The sequence below is a fragment of the Purpureocillium takamizusanense genome, chromosome 11 (assembly GCF_022605165.1).
Source record: "Purpureocillium takamizusanense chromosome 11, complete sequence".
NCBI classification, from domain to species: Eukaryota; Fungi; Ascomycota; class Sordariomycetes; order Hypocreales; family Ophiocordycipitaceae; genus Purpureocillium; species Purpureocillium takamizusanense.
The window spans coordinates 829,407-856,052 of NC_063078.1; the positions used below are offsets into that span (position 1 = coordinate 829,407).

The window sequence follows — 26,646 nt, forward strand, 5'->3', positions numbered from 1 at the left end:
TTGAGTAAGGTAGAAGCCGAGGAAACCCAGCAGGCGGGCGGGCGGTACCAATCGAAGGGTTCACTCAGTCAGGGTCCAGCTCGGCTAGCGCCCCTGGCCCACAAGGTACCCGATACATCGGGCATGTATCCCGGTCGCCTGCCAGCATGACGCGCTGAAAAGGACGCACTCCGCCCGATGACCGCCTCGTCCGCAACCCCGTGGGCTCGCGGCATCGCGGAGTTTTGGGGGCCAACAGGTGCCGCCTCAAAGTACTGGGTACCTGCAGAGTTGGGGCTCCCGTCAGGCCCTCCCCCTCCCTCGTCGCATCCCTTTTGGACGCGGTACCTTTAGTAGTTGTTACGGCCCAACTTGAAGCGCCACGATGAGGAAAAAAAAAAAGGGACCACGGCGTACTGATCGGCTGCCGCTCCCGACATTCAGGCACGGGGCACCGAGATATGATTCCAGAGGCTGGAGCTGGGAGTTCCGCGCATGAGCAAAGAAAATCGCTCTGCTCCGCTGCTGATGAGGTAGGTTAGCAAAGGCGGCAGCCACCGGTCATCCGACTGACTTGACTGCCTGACCATGCCATCCCACACATCCCGCCCCTTATTACAACTTCTTTGGTCACTTACGTATCGTATCCCAAGTTGGCGGTGGGTGGGACGGTGGCTGGCAGTGAGAGCGACGCCATGCCAACTAATTCGACACACAGACGGACGGACGGGGCGGGACGGGGCGGCCGGGACGCTTCCCGCATGGCCCAGCCAGCCAGCCATCCATCCCATCCCCCCGGGAAGCGAAGCAGACAGACGCCGACCTCGATGATGTTCTGCTTGATTGGGAGACATGGGCATGCTTCAGCTGCTCTCTGTCGCTCACCCAGCGTCTGCGGCTGGCTTTCGAGACCTGCATTAGTGGCTGCAAGCCGTCTTTTCCTCTCGCCCGTCAGATCGCCACTTTGGGAAAAGCAAAAACGCCCTCCCTCCTCCTTGTGCGTTGTTCTGGCGCTCCAACGAGTAGGCTTCAGTTCTTTACCAAGCGCGTCTGCGCATCATACTTGCCGACGAACCAGGCAAGCAACTGCGATGCCCGCTCCCAAGTCCGGGCCCGAGGCGAATGACGATTCTTCTCCATTGTGGTAGAATACAGCCGCGCGGCTTAGGGACGAGTCTTCCCATAGCTCTTGCAAATGTTTGTTCCAGCTTTGTAGTCGTGCTGCTAACGTCAAGGCTCGGGATGATTGATGTCGGCTTTCGTACACGGGCCAACGCTTTGCGATCGGCTGGCGACGCGGATGAATACCAGATTGGTATTGCAGATGTGACAGCATCTTGAGCACGGGCCAGCGAAGGATATCTGCCACGCGGGGGTGTGGTATTGCCAGATCAAACTTGTCACGCGCGAACGCATACACCGAGAATGCGCTTTTAAGCGAAGATCGAGCAACCAGGCACAGCAGCATCATCCTCAGCGACACCGCAGAAGCCACCACCTGTTCGACGGTAGATAAGCCGAGTGAATGGACCGAGTCCAAGCCGTGATGCGGTCCAAACAGGGACAAGCCAGCAGTCTTGAGGAGCCTCACTGAGAGGTCCCTCTGGTGGGAGGAGGGCTCCTTACCCTTCGCTCCCTGAGCAGGCCAAGAAATCGATGCCGAACAAACTCTGCGATGATCCGGTGAAACAAGATGTTTCCATTTCTGCCATGCTTGTCTGAACCAGCTGACTTACTACCAAGTATAACGCCACAGACAAAGACACTGCCAGGATACTCGCATTCTTCCTAGTTGTATTCCCTCGTACGTACATGTACGTAGACTCGGAAGATTTCTCTCGTCGAATTTCGATCCTGTACGACGAGAAGCAAGCCGGCCCCCGAAATGGACTGAGCATTACTCGCCCCCAACGATGCAACGTGGGAGAGAGAGTTGAGTTGGAGGAGTAACAGACCATCAAGCATGAGGTTTGGCTCAGACCGAGGAAGACAAAATCAAGAACAAACGACAACCACAAGAGGATTGCGTGCCGGCCTGGTCGCATCCTGTTTGGACCGGTGCGTTGCTTCTTTGGGCTGTATGTCTCCCGATCGGGGTGCATGCAGGTTCACGGTGGCAGCTGAGCAGCCTTTGGGAACCCGTCTGCGCGGTACCTCGGGGCGGCACCCAGGCTGTGACCTTCTGCACGCCACCGGCGCTTGACCGGGAGGCTTCCGGGGGGGGGGGGGCTTGCACGGGACAGGTTGGGGGCCGTACGGTTCGCTGGCTGGTGATTGGGGTGTTTGAAGCTGACCGTCACGCTCCAGCTGACGGCCTTCTTGATCTGCCCGCCCGTTCGTGATGCGAGCGCGAGATTTGGGCTCGACAAAAGGCCGAGTCCGATGATGAGTGTGAGAATAGGCGTGCGAAGGCGAGGCTCATGCACTGACGATGCTGGGAGAAAGAAGCATAGGCTAATGCATGCTGCAGAGACGGGGCCCTGAAACCGCCCCTGGGGAGGTCGATGAACGACTCTCCACGTTGCCGAGCCGTCGATGAAGCGTCTCGTGATACCTCATCCTCGTGTTGTGCTTCGTTGATACATGTGCCAATTTGCTCCTTTATTGTGACTGCCGCCATGTCGCCCCCTGCGATCTCTTGATGCCCTCACTGTGACCGTCACGACCCCGTGTCTCCCGTACGTATCCCTCGTAGCCCTCGTTTTCTGCATTCTCGTGCTCACATAAAGACTTCTCTGACTCTTTAAAGCTCTTTATCACAGCACACAAGGTTAGGATGTCGTACCTGATGATGCGGGCCGGTCCTGACTGAGCCCATGGCTCTTGATGATCTCGAGTTCTGGAGGGAGTTGATGTCTGATACTGATGCTTCGTATGGCTGCTGTCCATGGTGTGATTCATTTATTCAAAACCCAACGTAGGATACGTAGGGCCCATCCCTGGCAATTTTTTTCTGTCACCGCGACGTGACCAGCCCGTGGGGGCGGTTCATCCCGGTGGCAGAAATGTAAGTAGAGGCGAGAGCGAGGGATTCTTTCTCTGTCGTTGGCGTGTACCTGGAGCCTCCCTCTATCTAACAAGGCTCGCAAATGTCAGCCAGGCATGGAGTCCTTGCAAGAGGCAGGGCCCGGCCGCATTATCTACTATATTCTACCTCTCTAACTGGCCATCGCCAGTCTACCGAGGCATTCGCCATGCTTCAAATGCCCCGTTTCCCGAGAGAGCGCCATCCCGGCTGCCCGATTCTGCCATCGTTCTGCCCCCGTGGAAGTGTTGCCCAATTGCAAGAGCACGGCGAGCACGTCTGTCTTTTTCTTTCTCGGTCCAGTGGATGGGCAGACGCCAGACATGTCATGGCAGAACGGAACCAACATGGGGGGCGAGCACCATCCACTGGCCCGTCGCCAAGGACGGTGGCGTGGCGGCGTCACTTTGCTTCCTCGTCAACGAGCTGCCCAACGGGCATCGCCATCCTGCGGCCACCCCCCTCGCACCGCCAAGCAGGAGCCCATCACTGCGGAGAGAGTGCAAAGTACTTTCCTTCACGCACATTGTATCTCCCAGGTACCCCGACCCCCGCCACCAAAAGCTCCCCCTCATCATTGTTACCCTGTCATCCTGTCATCCTGTCAGATCCCCCTCCTCCTTCCCGCACATCGACGACACCTGCCTGCCATCGGGTGTAGCCCATTCATTCGCCCTCTGAACAGCCCGCGGGCTCATCGTGTTGCACCAGGTCCCCGGCGCGCGCGCTGATCAACCCCAATAGTCTGACCCTGTCAACTGTCGTGCATCCGCTCTCGCCTGCATCATCGTGATGGATCGCGCCCCGTTGGTCCGTCCGCCGCCCGCACCTTCAGGCTTCCACGCCTCGGAAGCTTGGCTTTTTCGTTTTGTGGTCGGGCAAAAGTCTTGGCTCGACTGTTGGCCCAGCGTCTCCTCGGGCTTTGCATTTCCTGTCTCTCTTCTCCTCCTGCCAAAACTCTTCCGAGCATTCTAGAAAGCCCCTTCCCCGCAGCGCTCAAGCCATGTTGCCATGCCGCGTGACACCCCAGTCGGCTCATATCGCACAGCATGTCGATACTTGAAAGCAGCTTCCGTGGAGTTGTCCCTGTGCGAGCCTACATGTAGGTAGATGAGACGGCGGGGTTCCGGTACCACAGCGCCGCAAAGCAGCTAGGTCGTGGGCGTATATGAAGCATGTGGCTGGTCAAAGGAGCAAACTGTCCGCTCAGTTCCTCAGACGGATCGCGGGCCGTATGTGGTACGAATAACAGCGGCATCCTGGTATGAAGGTTCGTCGCGATCATGACTGCTGGCGTCGAGGCTTCCAAGTCCCCACGTAATGCCCCCAGGGACGGTGAGAGGCACGTCTGTATCCTTATTACGAGGTAATAACAGCGCAAGCTATCGTTCGTCCTGATGCGAGTCGTTGAACCGGTGTTGATGAACTTTGCCGCATGTCTCATCACACCTTGCGGTCCCTCTTCCCATTGAACACCACTCAGACATTCCCGTGGGGCCCCAAATCCTCCCCAAAACCTCTGGCAATTATAGAGCATGACCAGGCTGCTCTCGACTAAGTTGAAATATCGCTGCATCCTGCCCTATCAATAGAGGTTGGGAACTACTTATTCTCATGATCCCTCGACCCGATTCCTCAAGAAACCCGGATCCCCAGCCTCACCAAAGGCGGATTGAATGACACATTGCACAACCCAGCCGCCGTTTGCGAGGCCGTTTGCGGGCCACTACGTGATGGCTATTAGGGCATGTGCAATAGTTATGGCGTTGAAAGATGTCGGCCGCGACGACATTGCTGCTGCTGTATGACGCTTTTGCGAGGGCTCCCGCGGCCGTGGCCAAGTGGCCTTCAATTGGGCCCTTGGCCCATATCACGAGAGGCTTCATCGACGGCTCGGCTGAGGGGCGGTGCTGAATTTTGTGTCGACTCCGCGAATCAGCCGCCCCAGTTGACTTCCAAAGCACCACCGTATCTACTGCCTCTGCAGCGTGCATGGCAGCCTACTTCTTCTTCCTCCGTGGCATCATCGCTTTTTGCCTCTGCATGCCTCTGTTCATGCTTGTCATGTCCCGAGCCTGACTGACCCTCGGCGAGCCATGTGCCGGCAACAGTCTTGTTGAACGAGCGAACCACCCGCTGCAGCCAAGAAGCCAGAAACGTGATGGAGCATTCACTGGATCGGCTGATGTGGTGCATGCAAAGCCGCTGGATGTCTTGGCCCGTTTCGTCCCCGCTCCGGACAATCCACTGGCAGCCGGCGTTCTTTTCTTCAGTGGCCCTGGAGTTGGCCGCGATGCACCTTGCTCGAGGGGGAGAGCTTGATGAGACTGCGGCACTCGTGATGGAGACTACAGTTTTTTTGTGGTTGTTGTTTGTGTGGCATTGGCTTCGTCTTTGTAGGTAGAAGCCCTGGAAGATAATGCCCTCATCTCCTTGTCTAGGTAGTTATGTCGTACATGGACATGGGTGGGACAGTTGTAGACGACGGACGGCCTTGTTCTGCACCATCATGGCTCGCTTCCGAGGTCAAGGGATCCGTCTCATAAACGGAGCAGGGCTCACTCACTCATCTTGGCCCCTGTCCGCAACGGCGCCAACTCAACTCAAATGCTCACTGCCACATCAGTCATGCCCATGAAAGAAAAGAAACAAAGAATTAATTAATTAATTAATTCAGGCCCCAAGCTTCTGCAAAATGTAGCTCATAACCCCTCGCAAACCCCCACTCCCGACTTGTGATTGATCATTGGGAGTGCTCCCGCCTCGCCTCGTGCTTGGCGGGCCCCCCAAGCCCCCTCCCCCCCCCCGGGGGGCGCTTAACCCAATTTCGTAGGTCGACCCAGCAGCTCCAGCGGCCGAACCGTGTTTTTTATCTGATCATCTTATCTGATTATCAACTCCTCGCCATCTCACTCGCTGACGATGGCCCCTCCCCATGGCCCCCCCTCCTAAGAACCCCCCTCCCCCCCCTTGCTCGGCGGGGGATTTTCACGGGATTCTTGTCTCCTTCCGGCTTCCAACTACCGCTTCTCCGAGTGTTTCTCTCGTATGGCGCCTAGCCAAGAGGGGGGCACCCATGCCTGGTGCTGCGGCCATGAACCGACGCCGGTGCTGCTGCTGCCGCCTGGCGCTGATGCTGCAGCCGAATCTTTGTGGATCGGCGGGCATGACGAACGGCAACTGGGAGAATTTTTCCCCCTCCTCCCACACGCGCGCGCATGCCTCCAATTGAGGCATATATCTCGTCAATCATCATCGTCGTCGTCGTCGTCGTCGTCGACGATCCAGGCCGTGACGCCAGCTCCTGACCGAGTCTAGATTAGATCACTTTATACCTACGACGCGGCATACATCTAGAAAATTTGGGCGCGCGCGGCCGAGCGACAGCATCACGGTAGCCACGAGTCCAGTCTTTGTGGTGCCATGTTGGTCCACGACGTGTACATGGGCGCAAGGCAGGCTGTCGTCTCGTACGGCCTGTCGACGCTGCTCCTCGCCGTCACCGCGGCCGCCCTCTACTTTGGCCACTGGTTCTTCAAGCTCTTCCGGGCTCGCTCCTTTTACTGGGGCTTGGTATGTCGACCATGACGACGACTACGACGTTGGCCATAACCAACGCCGAGGTCCCCCCCCCCTCCCCCCTCAACCGGGGCTTAGTTTAGATGGCTAACAACGGACAAACATCATCTCACCCGCCCGCCTCACAGCCTCAACCGCCCAACCACACGTTTCGCTATGGCCACCTCATGCTCTTCCACGAGGTGGCTGCCAAGTTCCCGCCCAACACCCACCCGCAGCACATGTACACGTACATGGCGCAAAAGTACAACCTCCCCGGCATCTTCTACGTCGATTGCTGGCCGTATGCCGACCACCAGATGGTCATCACCGATCCCGACGCCGCCATGCAGATCCTCACCAAGAACCCCTATCCCAAACACCGGCAGATCGAAAAGTTCCTGCGCCCCTTTACGGGCAAGGACAGCATCGCCGCCTCCAACGGCGAGCGCTGGAAGATGAACCACAGAATGGTCGGCTCGGGCTTCACCCCTACCTACATTAAGCCCATGATGGGCATGATTGTCGACCACGTCCTCGTCTTTCATGACACGCTTCGACGGTTCGCCGAGTCGGGCGAGCCGTTCTCCATGGAGGAGGAGTCGGCCAAGGTCGTGTTCGACGTCATCGGCAAGATTGTATTCGGGTTCTCCCTCGAGGCGCAGCGCAATGGCTCCCCTCTCCTCCATGATCTGAGGGCCACCATTGACCCGGCGACGGCGATCCTGGACAACTCGTCGTGGAAGCCGTGGGCCAATCGCGACGCAAAGAAGAAGCTGAACGCGCTGAAAAAGCGTGTCTACGACACTCTGGCCAAGGAGATGAATGGGCGCCTACCGCTCCTCAAGGAAGACAAGGACACGACGAATCCGCGACGTGCCAAGAGCATCATGGACCGCATCGTGCTTGACAAGCTCCAAAGCGAACCTAACATGACGAGAATTGACCCCGCGTTTATCGAGATGGCGGTCACAAAGTGAGGCGCCCCATTGACCCCGATGTTTCCAGAATTCATGGGTCCGTTTTGCTGACTCTAGTCGCAACCAGTCTCAAGGCTCTTCTTCTCGGCGGTCATGGAACCACCACGGATACTTTTACCTTTGCGACAATGTTCCTGAGCCTACATCCAGACGTCGTCGAGCGGCTGCGCAAAGAGCACAATGAGCACTTTGCTCCTGACCTCGACACTACGGTGGAGCAACTCGTTGCCAAGCCCACCAAGACCAATGATCTAGAGTACACCAACGCGGTCATCAAGGAGACCCTGCGCTTCTTCCCGATCGGCTTCACGATCCGACAAGCTCCGCCTGGCGTCAAGTATCTGGACTGGAACGGGAAGCGCTGGCCGGTCAAGGACTGCATGATCATCCCCTGCGCGCACACGTCCCACATGGACCCGAAGCTGTGGAACGACCCCAAGACGTTTCGGCCGGATCGCTTCCTGGGCGAGGAAGGCGAGGAGATGCATCGCTTCGCGTGGCGGGCCTTTGAGCGCGGCCCGCGCGCCTGCATCGCTCAGGACCTGGCCATGGACGAGCTCCGCGTAATGCTGCTCCTGACCGTGCGGTGGTTCGACTTCGAGACCATTGTCGAGGGAACAAGCGAGAGGGTCATGTACATGGACCTGGACAAGCAAGTCGGCGACCTTGCCTTCCAGGAGGTTGGCATGGAGGCGCGGCCGCGGCGGAGCATGAAGATGAAGGTCCACCTGAAGGGCAAGAGACCTGTGCCGTCACCAAGTACAGATGAGAAAGAAGAAGCCGCAGAGTCGACATGAGCGCCTTCCATCGGAGTTGGCTCTCCGATAACAGGGCCACAGGGGTGCCCGGAAGCAGAAGCGTGAGGCGCGCAACGACAAATCAGGAGAAGCCATCATAGCAGGGACATCCTGGCATGAATGCCCTTGCTCAGGCACGTCGCACGACTGTTGACTCGACCACCATGAAGACAAAGGCAGCCGAGCAACATGGCAACGCCGCAACCATTTTTACCTCGATCCCCTTCGTGAGAGTGAACGTCCATGTTGAAAGCCGAAGCGCGAGCTACTCAGGGGTAGTAAGACTGCACGCCGCCGCTCAGCCTGCCTTAAACATCCACCATGACCGCGCCCACGTAAAGAATAAGGAGGGAGGAGCAATGCTGCTCCTCCCAGTGTCGGCTGTGAGGATGCCTCAGATATCCCCTGTTTGCAGACTGGTACATGTTAAGGCATCACTTTCAGCTCGTAGCTCAACCCGCCAACAGACAGGGTGCGACACTCCCAGTCCCCGACCCATCAGCGGACAGTCTTGTCTTTCTTCCCCAAGGCTATCAAATCCCAGCAAACACTCCGAGATGTCGCATGTCTCAGAGGCTGTCTCGGGATCTCGTGCTCGTAGTACATGTATGGGATATCGACCCCCGCGGAGCCCCCTTCTCCGCACTCGCTCAGTCGAACCACAGGCGGCACGCGCACATTGCAGTCTGGTGCTCGTGGACATGGAGGGGGAAGATCCCCGACGAGGTCCTGTAGCCGCCCGAATCGGTCCAGATCCTTTTTTGTTGGTGCGACTTGGGCGGCGAACAGCCAGCCCGAGAAGGGGCAAGGGGGGGGGGGGCGGACCACGCCGAGTTGGAGTGCGCCGTCCCTCTCTCGCTTGCGTCGGCCCGCTCAAGACCGCTCCCGGGGAGGGGGAAGGGTTTGGTTCTGGGAGAGAGATATAATACTACGCCACCCAAAGAACGAAGAGCGGCATAGAATACTGCTGCTGCTGCCGCCGCCGCATGCATGTGAGGGGGCGGCGCTGCTCCGTACAGCTTGGGAGAATGACAGGGGGAACTCGTGTCACCCCATCTGTGCGTCTGATACGGCCCCGAGCACTTGCAGGTTGACAGCTCAGGGTGGCACAGATGCCCGGGCCTTGTGCTACGTACCCCCATCCATCCATCCATCCATGCATCCATCCCTGGAAGGAAGAAGAGAGCACAAAGAGCACGCGGACTAATGTTGAGGATCGATCACCAGCACGCGCCGCCGTGGCGAGTGCTTTATTGCCCTTTGGCGCCCCTCCCCCCCCTTCAAGTCCTTCCCTGTTGAGGAAACCGTTTCCTTTCACACTCCGGGATCTTGGAAACGAGCGCATAGATGTTGGAGAGGATGCCTGCCAGTCAGCAACGGAGTTCAAACTGGCCCCTTGATCCTCTTCAATTTGGGTTATGCTCTAGAGGCGACCACCGACCCTCCTCTCCTCTTCCGTACCCCGTGTATGTATCCCAGATGCGTCCGTAGGAAGGAAAAAAGAAATGTAGAAATAGAAAATGCCGTATCCGCCGGAAAACTCCGTCCAACAACATACAAAAAACCCCGGCAGCAGGGCCCATAAACCGCGTAGTAGTAGTAGTAGTACTTTGTTGTAGTTGTAGTAGTAGTGGCAAATGTAGCCCGGGAAAAGGATTATTTCCCGCAGCACGCGACGCTGTGTAATCTCAAAAGGAAACATGAAGGGTGCTCCCACTTTCGGAGGGGTTCGTCCCCCCCGCCACCGCCTTGCCACGTTTACCAGTCCAGGTCAGGGACCTCGTCTGCCGAGCCCTCGAGCAGCGTTGACAGCATCTTGCTGAATCCCTTGTCACAAGCCTGTTGGGAGACGAATCCCGCCTTGGCCAGCACGCCCAGGGCCCCGTAGATCCAGTGCTGGTGGGTGAACTCGTCGTCGTCCTTGGATCCCAGGGGCGCCGAGCGCATCAGCTCGACGAGCCGCGCCTCCGTCAGGGGCAGGGTCCGGCCGACCCTGACCGTCGGCAGCGCGCGGCTCGTCTGCCGCGGGTCGAGCCCCGTCTTCACCTCGAAGAAGGCGTGCCCGTCTGTGCCGCCATCGGTGCCGTCGGCCAGGTGGAAGTAGTAGTAGAGGCCCGACTCGAGCGGCGCGAAGAGGATGCCCGCGTGCCGCTCGTCGCTGGTGTCGCGCTTCTGGCCGCGCAGGACGACGATGTAGACGAGGTAAATCTGCTTGTCCATCGCCACCGCCGCTGCTGCCGCCGTCGCCGTCGCCGCCCACCAGACGCCCGGAGGACAGAGGGGGGGAGGGAAGAGCTCAACGAGTCGTTTCTTCTTGCCCGTGGGACCGACTTTTGGCTGCTGCTGATGACGAGTTTTGTATAGCGCGTTGGGGAGGGCCGTCTATCTGGGCTTTGACGGGGAGTCTTGGGATACGACCGAGAAAAGACTACCCCTAGGTAAACGGATTCGAAGACTCGGATTCCCCCCCGGCGAATGGTTGGGGACAGCGGCGGACTTTAAAGGTGTCACCGCACCGAGTCCTGTGTATAAGGATTGCCCTCCCGAGTGTGTGTACTGTACTGCTTATCTGAATCTGTATCCTGTACAAAAAGGAAGAGCAGCCCGGTGACATGCCCGACTTGTTCTTTATACCTTAAAACCGACATCGAGGCCAAGGACGCGAAGCAAAGCATTGGGCAGCCACGCGCGCTCTCGCGTTTCGTGCGGCCACCCCGCCGTGCAACTTCTCAAGAAGGCAATAACAAAATCTCTCGCCATGGACGTTTTGCTATTGCCCCGTCGTAAGATGCTGCCAGGAAAGGGCCACGCCAATAGGTTGCCCCTCCCCCCCTTTTCGCCGTCGACAGGATGCTGCAGCGAGCGGGCCAGGCCGTTGCCACAGCACGTTGTGAGATATGACTTGCGCTTTTTGCCCCCCCCCCGCGTGGGTTGTACAACACGGTGCTTCGGCAACAGCTCGCCTTTAAACCCGTGTTGCATGGGCTGCCACTGGTCGCGGCCAAATGCCGCCGCAAAGTTCCCAACGCTTTTCTACGCCCGCCGCCGGGGGACCAAAGCCGGGAGAGAGGGAGGGTGGTTCAACAAGCGTGGCTGCAGCAGCAGATGCGGCTCTGGGGACAGAGCGAGATCGGTGTCTAGAGATACACGCGGGTTTATTATGCCAACGGCGTCTGTCTCGCTCTCAGATAGGTTTTTCATTGAACGATAGCTGGTCTCCGCTGCCGCTGCCGGGGTCTGTCTGCACACACACTCGCGCACGCCGACTTCTTGCTGCGGCGACCTCTGTCCGCAACTGGGTTGAGCACAATATTGAGAGAACAGGGAGTCGATCGACCAAGCTGTTTCCTCCCCTTGATGCCCACTCACCCCACGTACAGAGCATCCACCGTGACAACCACTCTCGTACAAAGAGAGATGTCGAAACAACTTGGGCTGCTGTCGGAGGGAGGCAACAGGAACACGCGTCTCTCTGGAACACTTGTCAGAGAAAAAATAAGATAAAATCATGGGGAGCACAAACACTGCGAGTGGCCACTCGGCGCAAGTCGCTCGCACATGCATTCGACAACAGTCAGCCGCCTTGCGCAAGGGACAAAAAAGGCAGTGGGCGGGCGGACACGGGGCCTTATTATCGCCATGCCGGACCGTCGTACACCGGGAAAGGTGCTTTCACACCGCTCTGCTATCTGCAGTGCAACGGTCTTTGCACGCGCCGCGCCTGGTTGCTCAAAAGACCGGAAGGATGTCTGTCTGTCTGTGTTGAGTGTTGAGGTCGGGCGCCCGTGGCTGCGCTCGGCATATTCCTCGCAATACGCTTGACATAATTCGCCCCGATGACAGGAATTGGTCCGTCGTGGGTGGACTGAACATAAGCCATCTTCACGTCTCGTGATACCTTGACGGAGGAGCTACGCAAGTGAGGTGTAACGGGGCCATGTTATCCAGTATCGTACCTTGGGGATCTGTGTGTCCGTCCGCTCATGCGGTCGTTTAACTAGGTCGCTCCCTATGTATCTGCCACGGCGAGGCACCCGACACATAAGAGCATGCATCGGCCTCACCTCTAGAACATCCTCTCCATATGCATAAAAGGAGCGGGACGTAGAATATTCGCCATCCGTCCTCCAGGACACAGTAACTGCCAATCTGCGACATCGCATTTGCCAGCCATTGAGCCAAACCTTGCGTCCTTGCTCGTCTTGCAGCAGCCCACGCCCGTGACTCACACACCAGCAACAGCGGGCCAGACATGGAGGAAGAAGCCTTGGAGTTTGCTGTAGACCTCAGCTAGTACAAGGGCGGCTCAGCATGGCGTTGGCGGACAGAACCATGTCACATCAGAGCCGAAGCTGTCTGTGCCAGCAGTTGAGTACAGGCCGCAGCGTTAACCAACAGCTATGTTAGCAGTTGGAAGCCGCCATCCTACTCTAGCAAGCGAGGTACAGTACTCCTTTTCACCTTTGAGCACCTGATCTCGAGACCGAGGCTCACCGGTGGACTGGATGCTCGTCCGCTCATATGTAAGGATGGGAGGAGGAGGAGGGGGGGGCGGTACGGTGACGAGTAGGTGAGCGACACTGCATTACTTGTTACCGTCCAAGAGTAGCTTTTTAGTTTTCGCAGATATCGCCAAAGCTTGCAGCGAGATTTACGCGCCGGGAAGCGGTGCCGTCATCGCAGTCTGGTGCCCCTGATGATACCCGGGAGATGCACGCAGTACATGTCTGGGCGAGACGGACACATGACCAGAGCCGACATTCTCAGTCCGAAAAAGTCACGCATCGTTCTCGTCGGCGCGTTCGTCTGGAGATAAGTACTATTGTGACCTTTCTTGTGCAAGACATGGGGTGGACGACGGGGGCTTTTGTTCTGTCCGTGGACTGGATACACGCCGGCATCAATACGTGCGTTCACGAAACGAAACCTCAGCCGCCCTGGCCACTCACTGCACATGGCACAGGACAAAATCCATGTCGCTGTCCTATAATTGCAATCGCGTACACGACGTAGATATTTCAAGTAGTCCCATATAAATAAGCAACTGGTACTCGAGCTAGTCTGAAAACTCATAAAAGGCGAGACTCCATCAGGACGTGAATAGTTACACACACAAATTATGACGCCCTTGAAAATGACGCGCCAAATGCAAAAGCCTAGACAGCGCCTATCGTTATACACGCAGCGAACGTCAGTATGATACCCCGGCAGACCGTCTCGGAGCAAAAGTCAAGAAGCTTCACGAGGGCATAAAGTATCGAAACGACGAGCCGTACCCTATGCCTCTGGATTGGTAAATGCCCAGCTGGGCTTTGCCTCATTTTCAAAGACCTACGGGAATAACTCATTTTGGAAAACGTACAGTTGAACAACAGATGCTATTGATTGGTACTCTATGGTCAAAAAGCATAGAGGGACGAAATGTGCCGGCAAATGCGCGGTGATCTGGCAAAACGATTGGGCCGCTGCTTCAAGCTGGACTATGTCGCCGACTCATGTGACGGTGTCTGCCACAAAAAAAAAAAAAAAGAGTGGTCGGTCACACGGATGACAGACAGAGGTTCTAAGAAGGTACTCGAGGTAGCAGACTTACGGGAGGGTTTAATGTTGTCCGACTATTAATGTAGTGCTCAGATGCTGGTACATGGCACTGGTGATTGAGGCAGCCAAATTTCTACGCATGAGGGTCTATCACTGTGGCGTGTCCAAGTCATGCGCATCGGACAACCTTAGACAAACCATTGAGACAGCGCACACGGATCTTGGTCTCTACCGTGCGCGCAGCCAGACCACAGTGCCTTGCATGGGCAGTCATGAGACACAGGAACAGGAGTTCCTCCGCCCTCACCACGGCGCCCTTTGGCTCGTCGTCGTCGTTGCCGCCAATGGTCGCACCGCAGCAGGCCGTTTAACTCATGCTGACGGCCTCTCCTGGCTGGAGGGTACCCAATAAGGCATCGTCGGGGTTTCGTCTTGTTTGCAGGTGGGTGTGCGTGGTGAGACGGACGCTGATGCGGCAAGTTACGTTCGTCATCAGCCAAGTGCATGTCCGTCGTTGATGATTCGTCCGTGTCTGAATCAGAAGCCTCACCGTCGGTGTCGAACGGTCGGCCGCGCGAAACAAGCTTACAAGCAAGCGTGAGACAAGCCAGGCAGCACGGGCCGCCCGAACATGGAGTTAATATGTTAGCTTTGCGACAAGCAGGGTAGCATTGCAGATGACGATCCGTACTGTGTACTTGGGTGCCCCTGTGGTGACACGCGCGCTGGACCTCAATGGTTGGGGTTGGTGTCGCTCCGTGCTTTGGAAGCTTACTTGTCTGAGACGTGTCGGAGGTGACACCCGCTCGATATCGTGGCCTTGCTTCCCGCCAGAGGGTCCGAGGGCCACTCTCGGGACAAATCGAACAAACGCCAAGGAATACATACGTAGTCCAGTTCCCGTGGTGGGTTTGTGCAATCGGTTCACCGACAAGTCTCCGTATTAGTTCCACGCTGGCGTCGATGGCCCTCACGCGCCGCCAGCACCGCGTGCGCGATCCGTCCCCAGCGACAGGCAGAACAAGGTGGGCAGGAAGGGCGCAGCCAGCGCTCTGTGTGAGTACTCCGTGTCCCATCACACAGTGGCCCCAAGATTCGGACAGCCAAGACGAGATTGATGCCGGACGACGACACCCGACGCAGTGTTCCAGGGATTCGAGAATGATGAGCTCCCTTATAAGCCGTTCTTGGCGAGATTGCGTGGCTCCCGCCCTGCGTGCGCTCTGCCCTGAGCTCTTGGCGGCAGCTCGCAAAGAAACGTCGTCAAATAAGCATACTGACAGCCCAGGCAACAACGGGCCCGTGTCTTGGATTCGTAAGATTCAAGTCCTCTTGACGTAGCGACTGGACCCCTTTGACGTGGCCCCTCGGAAGAAAGATTCGAGGCGGCGGGAGGCGAGTCGGACGATTGCTCTGGCGCGCCGTCTTGCTTGGGGTCGCGTCGGTCGCCAAAACTGTCCACGTTTGAGGGCAAGAGGCCAGAGCATTGCCGAGAATAGAATGCCGATCGACCCTTTTCACGGCCGGGGGACCCCCTTGTGGATGGTTCTCGGCCGCGCAGGGAGCTGTCGCCGATGACAGACACGGCACTCGGTTGTCTTTCGCACACGCCCCCTTGCCCGGCGTCGTCGTCTGCTACAGCCACCGGATGGGCAGGCCGCTAAAGGAATCGTCGAGACGGACGCGGGAGCACTGTGATGCACAGTACGCCGCGCCAAGTAGATGATACATGTCTTTGGCTGCTCGACGTCGCATCGGGTCCGGCCGTTGCTGGGCGAGTGCAGTGGGCGGACGACTACAGTACTGACCTGGAGCAACCAGACTCGTGATGAAGAAAAAAAAGCATTAGTTAGCGGTCTAAGTAACGAGGAAAGACTCGTAGGCGGCCCCTTCCCATTCGAGGTAGCCAGCCAGCCGGGCGCATGTAGCTCCTTCCTTCCGCACACACCTGCCACCACCGACCGCCCCGCCACCACGGTCCCGAAAATACTCACCTGCCAGTAAGAAGGGGCTGTAGCGCCGCAGGGTTGCCTGCCCAAACTGGAAATCAGCCGCCTCCAACATCACCAACTGGGCTGCTGCTCGCTTCATGAGGCGGTTGCAGCAAGATGCACACGCAGGAGCACACTCGGACACCGCATGTACCTGCGTATGCGTACTCTAGTCCCCCGTGTGCAATTCTGTGAGCGCGAGCGCTGTGGTCGATCCTGGTGAAACCTTCCCTCCGTATCCGCCGTTGCCGGGGAAGGGAGGATCGCAGGTATACTTTGGCGGCGCACGGCAGCGCCGCGCCGCTTTCTGCGGAGACACCGCAGGCTGTTCGGATATGTAGGTACCGAGCCTGGCTTCGCGCAAGCGGATTGCTGAGCTGCGCGGTCAGAGGCTATGACGCGCTGGGAGGAGCCTCGCGGACGCGCGCGTCCTGCACCTTCATTACTACATACGCAGGCTGTGCGGACACGAGGTGAACGACCCGCCGCCTCGCCAGCTCACGCGTGCAAGGCACGGGCGCGCCGCTGACCCGGTCGATCTAGGTGGCGCCTGGGCCCGTGACGGGGGAAGGAGGCTGGCTAGCTGGCGTCGCCGCTCTCATCATCAACAGGTCCAGAGTTGGCAATTGCACAGACGGACCAGCGCGCGACCGAAACGGCCATGACGTGCGATAAGGTTTTCGCGCGGCGGCGGCGTGGACGGTGACTTTTTAGTCACGAATGGTGGCAATGGCTTCACCGGACGACCGACTGACTTATCGGGTCGGGCCACGACGGAGCGGGGCGGGCGGGCGGGCGGGCGGCGTTGGTTCAGGGGGCCAGGCAGCTTGGGGATGGATGAACGGAGCGTCGCGGTGCCGGCTCGGTAGCAGGTACTGACTACCACTGCACCAGCAGGACAAGGCGGGACTGCTTATTAGGTTAGCTGGCTGCCCGTGTGTTGTTGAATCACGCCCACCCCCTATGCCCCCCATGCTCCCCTTTCTGTACCAAGTAGGGATGGCCCGTGTCTGAGACTTTACAATCTTAATGCAATCAAGTCTATTTCCCATGAGGAATGTGTTGCAGGCGGCGATCTCGGGGGGCCGATGTTCAGCCCAGCACGATCCACGGGGGAGCCCTTTTTCACCAAGGACTAGAACCAAAAAAATCGGCTGCCCATGTGTTCGCGAGCGAGTCCCCCATCCTCCACGTGCTCTCCGTGTTGTGGGCAGCGGGCGACGCAGGCGCGTCGCATTCGGGGAGACATTGAATCGTTGCTGAAGAACTCGGCGCCTCTCTCGGCCGTGAACTCGCTGGCGTGCGACGCTGTTTTGACGGGGCCCAACCAGGAGGACTTCCGGGCGGGCTGCCACCCATTCATACCTTTGAAATTCGACTTGCGCGCGGGAGCAGCACTGCAGTGGAGGAAATGGAAGTTTTAGCTGCCCGGTCCGCCTTGCCCTGCCCCGCTCCAACTGCCAACCTCAACTCCAGCAGTTGTGGCTTGGTACCTGCGGGACGTGGCGGGGGTTCTAGGCTACGGTTCGGGCGGTTCAGGGCGGGCTGGAGGGGGAGCATGGGGTCCATCCGTCGTTTTCATGGCATTGGCTCACGGGCTCGAGTGGAGTCGAAGGCACTCTTGCCAAGCTTCCACTCCCGTCGTCGACCCTATCCATGGAAGGGCCTCTCTCCGGTTTGGCAGGCGTGGCGGTTCTAGAAACCGTGAGCGTGCTGGTGCACGCGGTGCTTCCCTTAGGTTCTGTACGTGCCTCGAACAGTGCTTGCTGTGCAGTTGGCATATACATTCAAGTTGTTTGCAGGACAAGAAGAAGCCATCTCCGCCTTGGCGGGGTATACACATGTACAAAGTACAAAGTACAATGAACAGAAATGTGTTGGCCGCCTGGCCCGGCGAGGGCAACACAGCGCCATCATCCTTTGCGCCACCTGTCCGCATGACGAGCTGCCGACTCGGACAAGCTGTGTGCAACCGTCAGTTGGGCCTGTCAATCGCACGCTCGGGTCGGCCGGGTGCAGCAGCTAAACGCAACTTGTCAAGCTGCGCGGTCGTGTTGCTCGGTAGAACTGTAACTACTTGTCCTAGAAGTAACACTTCGTAACGTGTCTGCGCAGCGCGCGCGCGCATCATCACACGCCACGTGCATCACCGTGGCGCGCGCGCCTCCTAAAAGACGACGAGCGCGCGCATCATCATGCTCTTCATCATCATCGTGACCACGGGCAATTGACAAACACCCGTCAGACCCCAACATGCGCCATTAGCGCCGTGCCGGTCGGAAATCACCTTTGCAGGCGCATCAATCATCACCGCCAGCAAGACGGCGATCCGATAGCCGGGTCCAGCAGGTGCGCTGGAAGCTGGAAACGGCGTTGCCGACTCTGCCGGGTGGCCCCAATGAGAAGGCGCCGTCCAGTCCGTTGGAGCGTTGGGGGTGGTTGTCGATGTTGGAGGGCGGCGGGCAATCGTGACCTGAAGGCTGCAGCAGCGCGCGAAGCCCTTCCATGTTGGTGCATTGACGTAAGCCCCGTCTGGCCTGGTCTGGTCTGGTCGGTCCGTGTGTGCATGAGAGAACCTTCGTTGCGACCGGGTACACGGCGCCAGTTGGCGGCGCGTTCTGCCTGTCGCCTGCCCTGCCAGCCCAGTCAGCGGCCACGGCGTTCGGCAGCCAGGCTTCCAAAATATAGAAAGACAGAAGGCGGCCAACCTGCAGCTCAAGCTGCGCGGTCACGCCAACGACTGTTGTCCCCTCGCTGGCGACGACGATGGCGGCCTTGGCCTCAAGCCCTGGGCCCCTCTCAGTGGGCAGCCGTGTGGTCAAAGACCCCCCCAACCTCACCTCATGACGACGCAGAGGCGGGTTGCTGCTCCTTCTGGGTGTGGTTGGGTGTGGGGTAGATGCAGCACGAAAGTCCGATGAGAATGAGCAGCGCGCCATAACGGGGCGCCACGAGAACAAGGGTCGGAGCGGGTTGACGATGAGGGGGACGCACTGGAAGCATGCGGCGTAGGTAGGTTGGAAGGATCGCTGGCGACCGGGGACAAAACGGAGAGCAGCATGTCGGAAAGCAGCAGCGCCTCTGGACCGGGGCGACACCTCAAGTTGCCTCTCATGCTTCGTTCCTTCCCAAAGTTGAGGGGTCCGTCCCCGACCCCGGGGAAATCAATTGGTACTACCTGGTAGTACTGCTACTGCAAAGTGCCATGCCTGCCGCAGCACTGGTGGTCCGTTCAGTGCCGAAGGTACTGTAGCATCAGCATGGAAGAGCAGCTCTGGCCGCAGCAGACCATTGACGCGCCGGACCAGCTGGTCCCAGGGCGGCAAATGACGGGCGATCCGCACTTGGATGCCGAACGTCTCTCGACATGGGAACTCGTTGTTGGTTCCAGCGCGCAAAGGCTTTGTGGTGTCGGCAACACGTGAAGACGAGGCACGTCTTGTTCTTGCGCCCGCCCGCTCACGAGCATCAATCAGATCGGGCAGCCGCAAGACTGACTGATGACTTGTTGACTTGTCGTGGTGCGCGGCGGCATTGCGCCTCACATCCACGGCAGTGCTCTGGAGATGGCTGTCTCAAACCACGACGACTGCATGCGCGTTCGGAGGCGAAAGGGCAGGCTTTGTGTGCACGAAGTACGTACGCATAGTGTAGTACTTCGTCATAGCCATCAACCAGGCGACCATTCCTTGACGCTGTCGATGCAGCGCCACGCTCAGCGACTCTAATTCTGGAATCACCCTTGTCAGCGAGGGGGAGGGGGGGGCCCAGGGCGGGCGTGCCTTCTCAATGTGTGAGAGAGCCAGGACGGGGCGGGAGAGATTGGCTGCAATGTGCCAAGCCTTGGTGTCTCTGGTGGTGATTTGTGCACTGAGCGCGAGCGGCCTGGCCTGCCTCAGCAATGCCGCCCCAACATGCTGCGCAATCCGTGATGCCAGTGTCGCAGACTCGACGTCGTTGAGACCCGTCGACGACCCCTTGGCGGTAGGACGGTCGCTCATCGACATGGCGGGCGACACTTCGCCCACACCCGCCCTCGTGTTTCGAGTCCACGGCCGGTGTGCGTCGGGCACGGCAGTCTAGCTGCCCTGTGATGCGGTCTTGTCAGAACGGAACGGAACGGTAGTCAACTCTCAGGTTACATGGTGGACGCGGTGATGGCAGTCAGCCGGGCCTCGTGCCAGCAACGTTGATCCGTAACCCTCGGTATAAGGTACTTTACTTTACTGTAGCTTGCGGGGCGCCTCTCTCCAGCGCAAGATGTGTACTACCTAGGTAGGCAGGATAGGATAGTGCGATGAAGCACGGTGGTGTGTGGTGGGCTGGTGACCCCCGAGAAAAGGGCGGGCGGGCAGGCGGCAGGCTTTCTTGAAACGGATACCGACCTGCTCCGCGTGCAGACCGTCTCATCGCGACTCTCCGCCTGTGCTCAGCCAAGAAAATAAGAGGCATTTCGCTTTCGAGGTCGAGGCGCGCACTTTCCAGCACAGTGCCCCCCATGTTGGACGTGCACGTCGTATTTCCAGACCTGCTGGAGAGGAGTGAGTCTGGGACGGTGCGGTGCGGTGCGGTGCGTGGCCGTCTGTGCTGTGCCTCGTGATAATCCACCCGACGTGGAGCTTGTGGTCTGTCGGTATAGATATCCATTGATGAGCTCCCGGCCGCTCTCTCCTTCTCTTTCTATGTGTGTCTCTCTGTCCTTCTTCCCGCACCAGGCAACACAGCCATTTTTCTTTTGTTTCGTTTTTTTTTTTTTTGGCGGCCGAGGAGCTTGCTCGCTCGGGGGCATTCACCGCGTCGCAGCGCCGGCTGACCCCGACGACCTAGCGTCTTGTTGCCGCCAAGTCGAGCATGCTGCGATTCGATCCCGTCAGTACGAGCACAGTACCCAAGTGTACGGTACGGTACCGCTGCCAGATGCACAACAGCACTCTCCAAAGGGTGGGGCGGAGGCGGTCGTTGGATCTCAGCTTGAGGTCGGGTGCTGCCTCACTCCGCACACGCCCCTCCTCGAGCCCTTGCCCGCTTCAGCGCACTTCAAGCCGCTACGCTCCCAAAAAGTACGGCACGTAGTCTAGAAGGCGCTGGAGTGGTTGGCACTCCCGTACCGTACGAGCTGGCAGGTACGCAGTACCTGGATCGTGTACTTTGTACGTCGTCCAGTCGTCAGTCGCGCACCTTGCAGTTCCTCATAGGTGCTACAGGTACCAAGTCTGCCTAGGGTACCTCCCTGCGCCTCCAATCCTGTAGCTATCTCAGTACCCAAGGCAGGTACTGCCTGCCCTACTATACATCACTGCCCTGTCGGCAGCGAGTCCGCCCTGCCCCAGGGGAGCGCCAGTCGATGGCTTCTGCGGGCGGTGCGTCAATCAGGTTCTAGCATGGCGCCAGGCACTTGCAGCGGGCAAAGGTGGGAACGCTGATGAGCTTTCGCCCTCTCCTCGCACTCGCAGCCGCACACAGACAGACAGACAGACAGACACACACACACTCTCTCTCTCGCTCTCGCGCGCGCACGCCTGCACTCTCTCCCCCCGGCTGCCACTCATCACTTTGGTCGGCTGGTCGCTCGCTCTCTCACACACTTTTTTGGCGGAGGACCGCGCCTTTTTCGTCCTGTCAAGACCGTCTCGGCCGCTCGCCTCTCCTCTTGCGTCCTTCCTATTAATGCCTCCCGCCCCCCTTCCGGCCCATTCCCACTCTTTGTGAATCCTTTGTTTCCGTTTCCCTCTCTGCTCTGCTGCGAGACCGCCTCACGCCTTGTTCCTCGCCCACCGTTCGCCTTCGATGCTGCAAGTCAGCATCCTTTAAAACCTCACGCAGAGCCAGTGAGTGCGGCGGAGACGGGTCCCCGAGGCTGGCTTCCTTTTACTTGGCTTAAAGCCCATCGACTCGCACGGCAGAAGCTTGCCCACCCAGCGCAGACGGTCGGTCTACTTACAGTTCGCCTGCAACTCCCCTCCTCGCCTTACTTATTACCAACACAGACCAGGACAGGGGCTCTGTCTGGTACTGCTGCCATTCGCATCATCGAGACGACGGCGACAACCACGCAAGTGGCCCGCCCCCCGAAAACTCCTGGCCCGACCTGCGCCAATCCGCGTCAGCCAATTCTTTTCCCCCCAAACCTATCAATCGAACCCCCATTGTTCTCCTGGTCGGCGCAGAGGTGCTTTTGCGGCACAAACCTGGAACACTGGACATTTTTGCCGCGGCTAGAAACCCGTGCTTCCGCAGCGTCTTCTAGACGTTTGGCAGAGCCAACGACAAGTCGACACAGCCACCACAGACAGCCACTGGCAGCCCCAGCGACAGGATCAAAGTCACATCGGCTGCGACCCTCTGCTTCTTGTTCGAACGACAGCCACAGGCGCGAAACCGCCATTGAGCGCCATCGCAGCGTCGCCTGCCGTCGAATTGATCGACCCGCGATCCGGCTCGCCTCGCCTCGCATCGCCTCGCCTCGCAGGGCCGACAGGCGACTACCGACCAGTGCATCTCGTCAATCCTCCTGGCGCATCGTCGCCAACTCCCAACCCCGCGCTGCCCTGGCTGTTTTGTTGGTGCCGGTCGACAGAAAACCGGGCCGCCTCCAAATAGCCCCAGGACGAAACCGACCCTCGGCGATACCGCAACCTTGGTTGGCGACGAACGCGGCCTCTGACTGGTGGTAGCGCCGCGCAGCCATTACGTCGTGGCGCACCCCCACCCCCTCCAAACACTTGGAGCGGTGCCGTGTCCCAAGCCTGCCCTTCCACCCCAAGGCGCCAGCAGTGGAGTGGAGGCGACCTGTCCCGCGCAGCAGCCGCTGGTACAAGCCTGTACCGACCCTACCTGCGATAAGTACTTGCGACGCCGCTAACGTGCGCCGACCGACTCGCATCGAATCCCGCCTCGCGCGCGCGCCCCCCTTCGGCCTCGCGTCCACCGTCACCTCCGGTCGCCCCAGTTGCGCTGCGAAGAACGAGCGAAGCGTCTTCGGCTAGGTGCACTGGCTTTGCTTGCTTGTTGTACGGCGGCGCTAGGTACTCAGCACGGTATCGCACCGAGTACACCGAGTACTCCTGACTAAGCACACACACACACACACACCACACACACAATGGCCCTCTTTTCGCGGCGGCCACAACCAGCAGCCGTCCTGGGCGCCACGGCGCCGCGGCCAATACCGTCGTCGCACCCGAGCATTGGTGAGTGACCGACCCGCCACGTCGGCGCGCGAGGAGCCTCGGTCACATCCAGTCCAGTCGTTCCTTCCACGGATGATGGATGGAGCCGTTGTTCCTTGTGTGTCCCCCCTTCCTTGTTGGCCGGCAGGCGATGCTAGTCTGCCTACCTGCCTGCCCGCTGGCTTGCCCGGCCGCCTGTTCCCTCCCCCACCCCCCCTTACCGCCGCATCGGGCAATGACGTGACTGCGTTCGCCTGCGGCTTAACTCGCAGAAGCAGGCTGACATATTTTTTCTTGGGGCGCACTAGAAGCCGCACCGAGGACGAATGGGAGCCTCGCCACCACGGCACCGGCGTCAGCGAACACGGCGCCAGGCACTGCGACCGACGGCGGCTTGGCGGCAGTCCCGGACCCGAGCGAACCCCCCCATTCTTATTATTCAAGCAGCTTCTCCTCTTCACCTCGACAGTTTCCCTCTGACTTTACCGACCCCATCCTCGAGGAAGGAGACGTGGAATCTGGCAGCGATTGTGTACTCGAGCCCGTCACGCCCGTCAGCGGCGGTCGCTACTCTCAAGACTTCACCACGCTGCACCACGACGACCACGCCAACCCCCTGCAGCGCGCGCAAACCGCCCAGCCTACCGTCGCCGCCGCACCCAAGCGCGTCCCTGTCCTAGCCACGCAGACATCGGCGCCTCCTTTGACCCCGAGAAGCGCGCCTCAGCAGTCTGCTCTGTCATCTCGGCCTTCTTATCCGGCGCCGCCGTCTCAGACGCCCGTCACTGGGCGTGCCACCGCCCCCCGCGGTTCTACGAGCAGGATACGACGCACAGTCTCGAATTTGTTTCGCCGCACCAACAGCTCACGCGACCAAGAGCACGATTTCGCTGTCCCCGCCGACAATCCGTTGTTCTCCGCGACCGATACTCCGCATTCGAGCGGTGACAATTTCGCACGGAGCGGACCGCCGCCCACCAGCAACGGCCGCGTTCCGGCCAAGCATTCCTCCAACACCACCTCCTCTAACTCTCCGCCCTCCCCTGGCTCGCCCCTCATGATGGCCCCAACGCACCGATCGGCCGTCGCCCCCGCGAGCCCGCTGCCAGACGCCGACGACTTCAAGAAGAAGGGCCGGGCTGCCACGGGCCTGTCCTTCCGGGGACGGGCCGTCAACTTCGTCGGCGCAACCATGAGCAGGGGGCGACCCTCCAAGGGGACACGCCGGGCCGCAAGCTTTGACTCGGACAACCGCGGTTTCCCCTCGACTCAGCAGGACACGGACGATTCAGATGACAAGACCTACCCTCCGGAGCGACTGCCCTGGCCGCTCCCCCCCGACGCGGGCACTGGTGCCAAGGCTCGCCGGATGAGCTTGAGCCTGCCAGATGATTTTACCGTCGACATTGCTGAGCTGCAGTCCGAATTTGAGTACCACCACAAGATTCTCGGCCGTCATAGGAAGCATCTGGGCAAGGGAGCCGCGTCAAAGGTCACTCTGATGGTCCGCAAGGGCTATCCCGGCGAGCTCTACGCGGTCAAGGAGTTCAGGGGCAAATCTCACCGTGAGACCCAAGAGGAGTACGAGAAGAAGATCAAGTCCGAATTCAGCATTGGCAAGAGCCTCCACCACCCCAACATCGTGGAGACGATTCGCCTTTGCACCGACCACCACCGGTGGAATCATGTCATGGAGTATTGCTCCGAGGGTGACTTGTTCGGCCTCGTCCAGAAGGGCTGGTTCAAGGGCGATGACAAGAAGAAGGACAGGCTCTGTCTGTTCAAACAGCTCATCCAGGGCGTCAGCTATCTCCACGCCAACGGCATCGCCCACCGGGACATCAAGCTCGAGAACCTTCTCCTGACCAAGGACAGCAAGCTCAAGATCACGGACTTCGGCGTCTCCGAAGTCTTCTCGGGGACTCACCCTGGCCTCCGCGAGTCTGGCGGGCAGTGCGGACGAAACATGAGCGATGTGCGGCTGTGTTCGCCGGGCATCTGCGGCAGCGAACCGTACATTGCGCCCGAGGTCTTGGAGAAGAGGAACAAGTACGACCCTCGTGCACTGGACGTCTGGAGCTCAGCCATTGTCATGATCTACCTGACCTTTGGCGGTGCCATCTGGTCGCGCGCTGAGCGTGGCAACGCACATTACGACAAGCTCGTCCGCGGCTGGGAGAGATGGTACGAGAAGCATCCAGAGATTGGCGCGACCATATCGGAAACAGACTACCCAGCATGCTTGGCCCTGGACGTCGGCGTTAACCCCCCGGCCCTCCGTCGACTGATGCTGCAAATGCTCAATCCTGACCCGTCCAAGCGCATCGCGATCGAGGATGTCCTCAACAACCGGTGGATGAAGAATGTCGAGTGCTGCCAAATCGAGTCGTACGACGACCCCGCGCAGACGATCGATGCCACTAAAAAGGACTGCTGCAACAAGAACGGGACGAAGAAGATCTTCTGCCACAGTCATCTGCCGCCGAAGACGGCCAACTCCCATTCACTGGGCAAGATGCCAGGGACCCCTGGCTACTAGACGGATCGGACACGGCACGCCAGCGCGAATGCTCCGTGTCTGTCTTCACGAAGCCTGCGTTTCTTTGAAGCGGCAGGGGCTGGCTAGCCATACTTGGAACCTGCCTCGCTTTGACTGCCCTGCGGTGCTCATTTTCTCTTTTTGTCATTGGGTCTTTGCTACCAGCAGATCCTTTGTGTTTGCTTGGGATTACACATTAGGCCGGGTCATTCTACGACTATGGCGGCGTTTTCGGTTTGGACGGCGGCCCTAGCTGGAGCGGGGCCGGGAAATCGGCGTTCTCGGTATTGATTCCCTCGATGGATGGTGGGGATACTGTCAGGTGGGGGAAGGCTTGTGGCGGATCACGACATCCGTTGCAGCTCCCTTGTCGCGCCCCCACACATGCGTACATATGGTCCAGCATAGCTGGATTGCAAGGCCATGCTATTTTCTCCTTTGGGTTGTTTGGGATCAGCATAATTCTCCCGGGAGGCATTGCGTGGCGCGCGGCGCGGCCTGGCAGTGTAAATGTCCCGGAAAGCCTGGCCAGGGGAGCTGGGTGCATGGGGGGTCGGTGTGGTCTTGATTTCGTCACACAGGGCCGGCGAAGACGGAGATGCTCGGGGAAGTGCTCCACGGGTGTCAAGGTATTTGTCGATTCTGGATCATGGCATGCGGGTGGTGCGTGGACTGCGGAGCGTGTGGCAGGGCTAGACTTGCAGGGAGCAGCTCCTCAAGAGTATTGTCTAGCACGGCATACAATAGACCTAGGTGGACGACGACGGACGTGCAGTTTTGTCTGTCCAACCGCGAATAATTACACGCTTTACATGTATCTGTCTCGCTCAAAGTAGTACTGTGCTGTAACTTGGTATATGTCTTTTGCGGGAATCATGGCGAGGGGTCGTCGTTGCTCTCCAACGCCAGCAGCCTAGCTAGGTCTACGACGCGTGACGTTGTTGGACGCAGGCGTTGGACCGCCAGCATGTAGTGTTTTCAGATGAGCCGGCCATTTGTAAAAGCTCGATGCGACGGGTAGTGGTGGTGGTCCATGGTAGTAGTGGTGGAGGTGAAGCTGGTTGGTG

General features: G+C 59.0%; 5 protein-coding genes across 6 annotated transcripts; 3 read left to right on the forward strand and 2 right to left on the reverse strand.

Annotated features, from left to right (window-relative positions):
* Positions 1-5,962: 5,962 nt before the first annotated feature.
* On the forward strand, positions 5,963-8,564 carry JDV02_010158 (uncharacterized protein). Of its 2 annotated transcripts, XM_047991878.1 has the most exons (3): positions 5,963-6,577; positions 6,712-7,538; positions 7,610-8,564. In XM_047991878.1, exons 1-3 carry the CDS (start codon positions 6,428-6,430, stop codon positions 8,337-8,339), a joined length of 1,707 nt encoding a protein of 568 aa, XP_047847891.1. In that variant the 5' UTR covers positions 5,963-6,427; the 3' UTR covers positions 8,340-8,564. The 2 variants fall into 2 exon arrangements, with proteins under 2 accessions (XP_047847891.1, XP_047847892.1); XM_047991879.1 differs by having other exon boundaries at positions 5,963-7,538.
* A 1,533-nt stretch (positions 8,565-10,097) lies between these two features.
* JDV02_010159 (uncharacterized protein) lies at positions 10,098-10,559 on the reverse strand (the record flags this gene model as incomplete). Its single annotated transcript, XM_047991880.1, has 1 exon — positions 10,098-10,559. One exon carries the CDS (start codon positions 10,557-10,559, stop codon positions 10,098-10,100), a length of 462 nt encoding a protein of 153 aa, XP_047847893.1.
* Positions 10,560-13,983: 3,424 nt separating this feature from the next.
* Positions 13,984-14,292, forward strand: JDV02_010160 (uncharacterized protein; the record flags this gene model as incomplete). Its single annotated transcript, XM_047991881.1, has 1 exon — positions 13,984-14,292. The coding sequence occupies one exon, from the start codon at positions 13,984-13,986 to the stop codon at positions 14,290-14,292; it is 309 nt and encodes a 102-aa protein (XP_047847894.1).
* A 3,369-nt stretch (positions 14,293-17,661) lies between these two features.
* On the reverse strand, positions 17,662-19,168 carry JDV02_010161 (uncharacterized protein). Its single transcript, XM_047991882.1, has one exon. It carries the CDS (start codon positions 18,808-18,810, stop codon positions 18,172-18,174), a length of 639 nt encoding a protein of 212 aa, XP_047847895.1. The 5' UTR covers positions 18,811-19,168; the 3' UTR covers positions 17,662-18,171.
* Positions 19,169-21,360: 2,192 nt separating this feature from the next.
* JDV02_010162 (uncharacterized protein) lies at positions 21,361-26,386 on the forward strand. Its single transcript, XM_047991883.1, has 2 exons — positions 21,361-23,061; positions 23,349-26,386. Exons 1-2 carry the CDS (start codon positions 22,974-22,976, stop codon positions 25,577-25,579), a joined length of 2,319 nt encoding a protein of 772 aa, XP_047847896.1. The 5' UTR covers positions 21,361-22,973; the 3' UTR covers positions 25,580-26,386.
* The last annotated feature ends 260 nt before the right edge of the window (positions 26,387-26,646 follow it).

Bases quoted from the DNA above. Each gene is read 5' to 3' on its own strand.
- JDV02_010158 (XM_047991878.1), top strand. From the start codon at position 6,428: ATGTTGGTCCACGACGTGTACATGGGCGCAAGGCAGGCTGTCGTCTCG. The intron at 6,578-6,711 runs GTATGTCGACCA...CCCGCCTCACAG, and splicing joins GCTCCTTTTACTGGGGCTTG to CCTCAACCGCCCAACCACAC. The intron at 7,539-7,609 runs GTGAGGCGCCCC...AGTCGCAACCAG, and splicing joins ATCGAGATGGCGGTCACAAA to TCTCAAGGCTCTTCTTCTCG.
- JDV02_010161 (XM_047991882.1), bottom strand. From the start codon at position 18,810: ATGGCGCGCTGCTCATTCTCATCGGACTTTCGTGCTGCATCTACCCCA.
- JDV02_010162 (XM_047991883.1), top strand. From the start codon at position 22,974: ATGGCCCTCTTTTCGCGGCGGCCACAACCAGCAGCCGTCCTGGGCGCC. The intron at 23,062-23,348 runs GTGAGTGACCGA...GGGGCGCACTAG, and splicing joins GTCGTCGCACCCGAGCATTG to AAGCCGCACCGAGGACGAAT.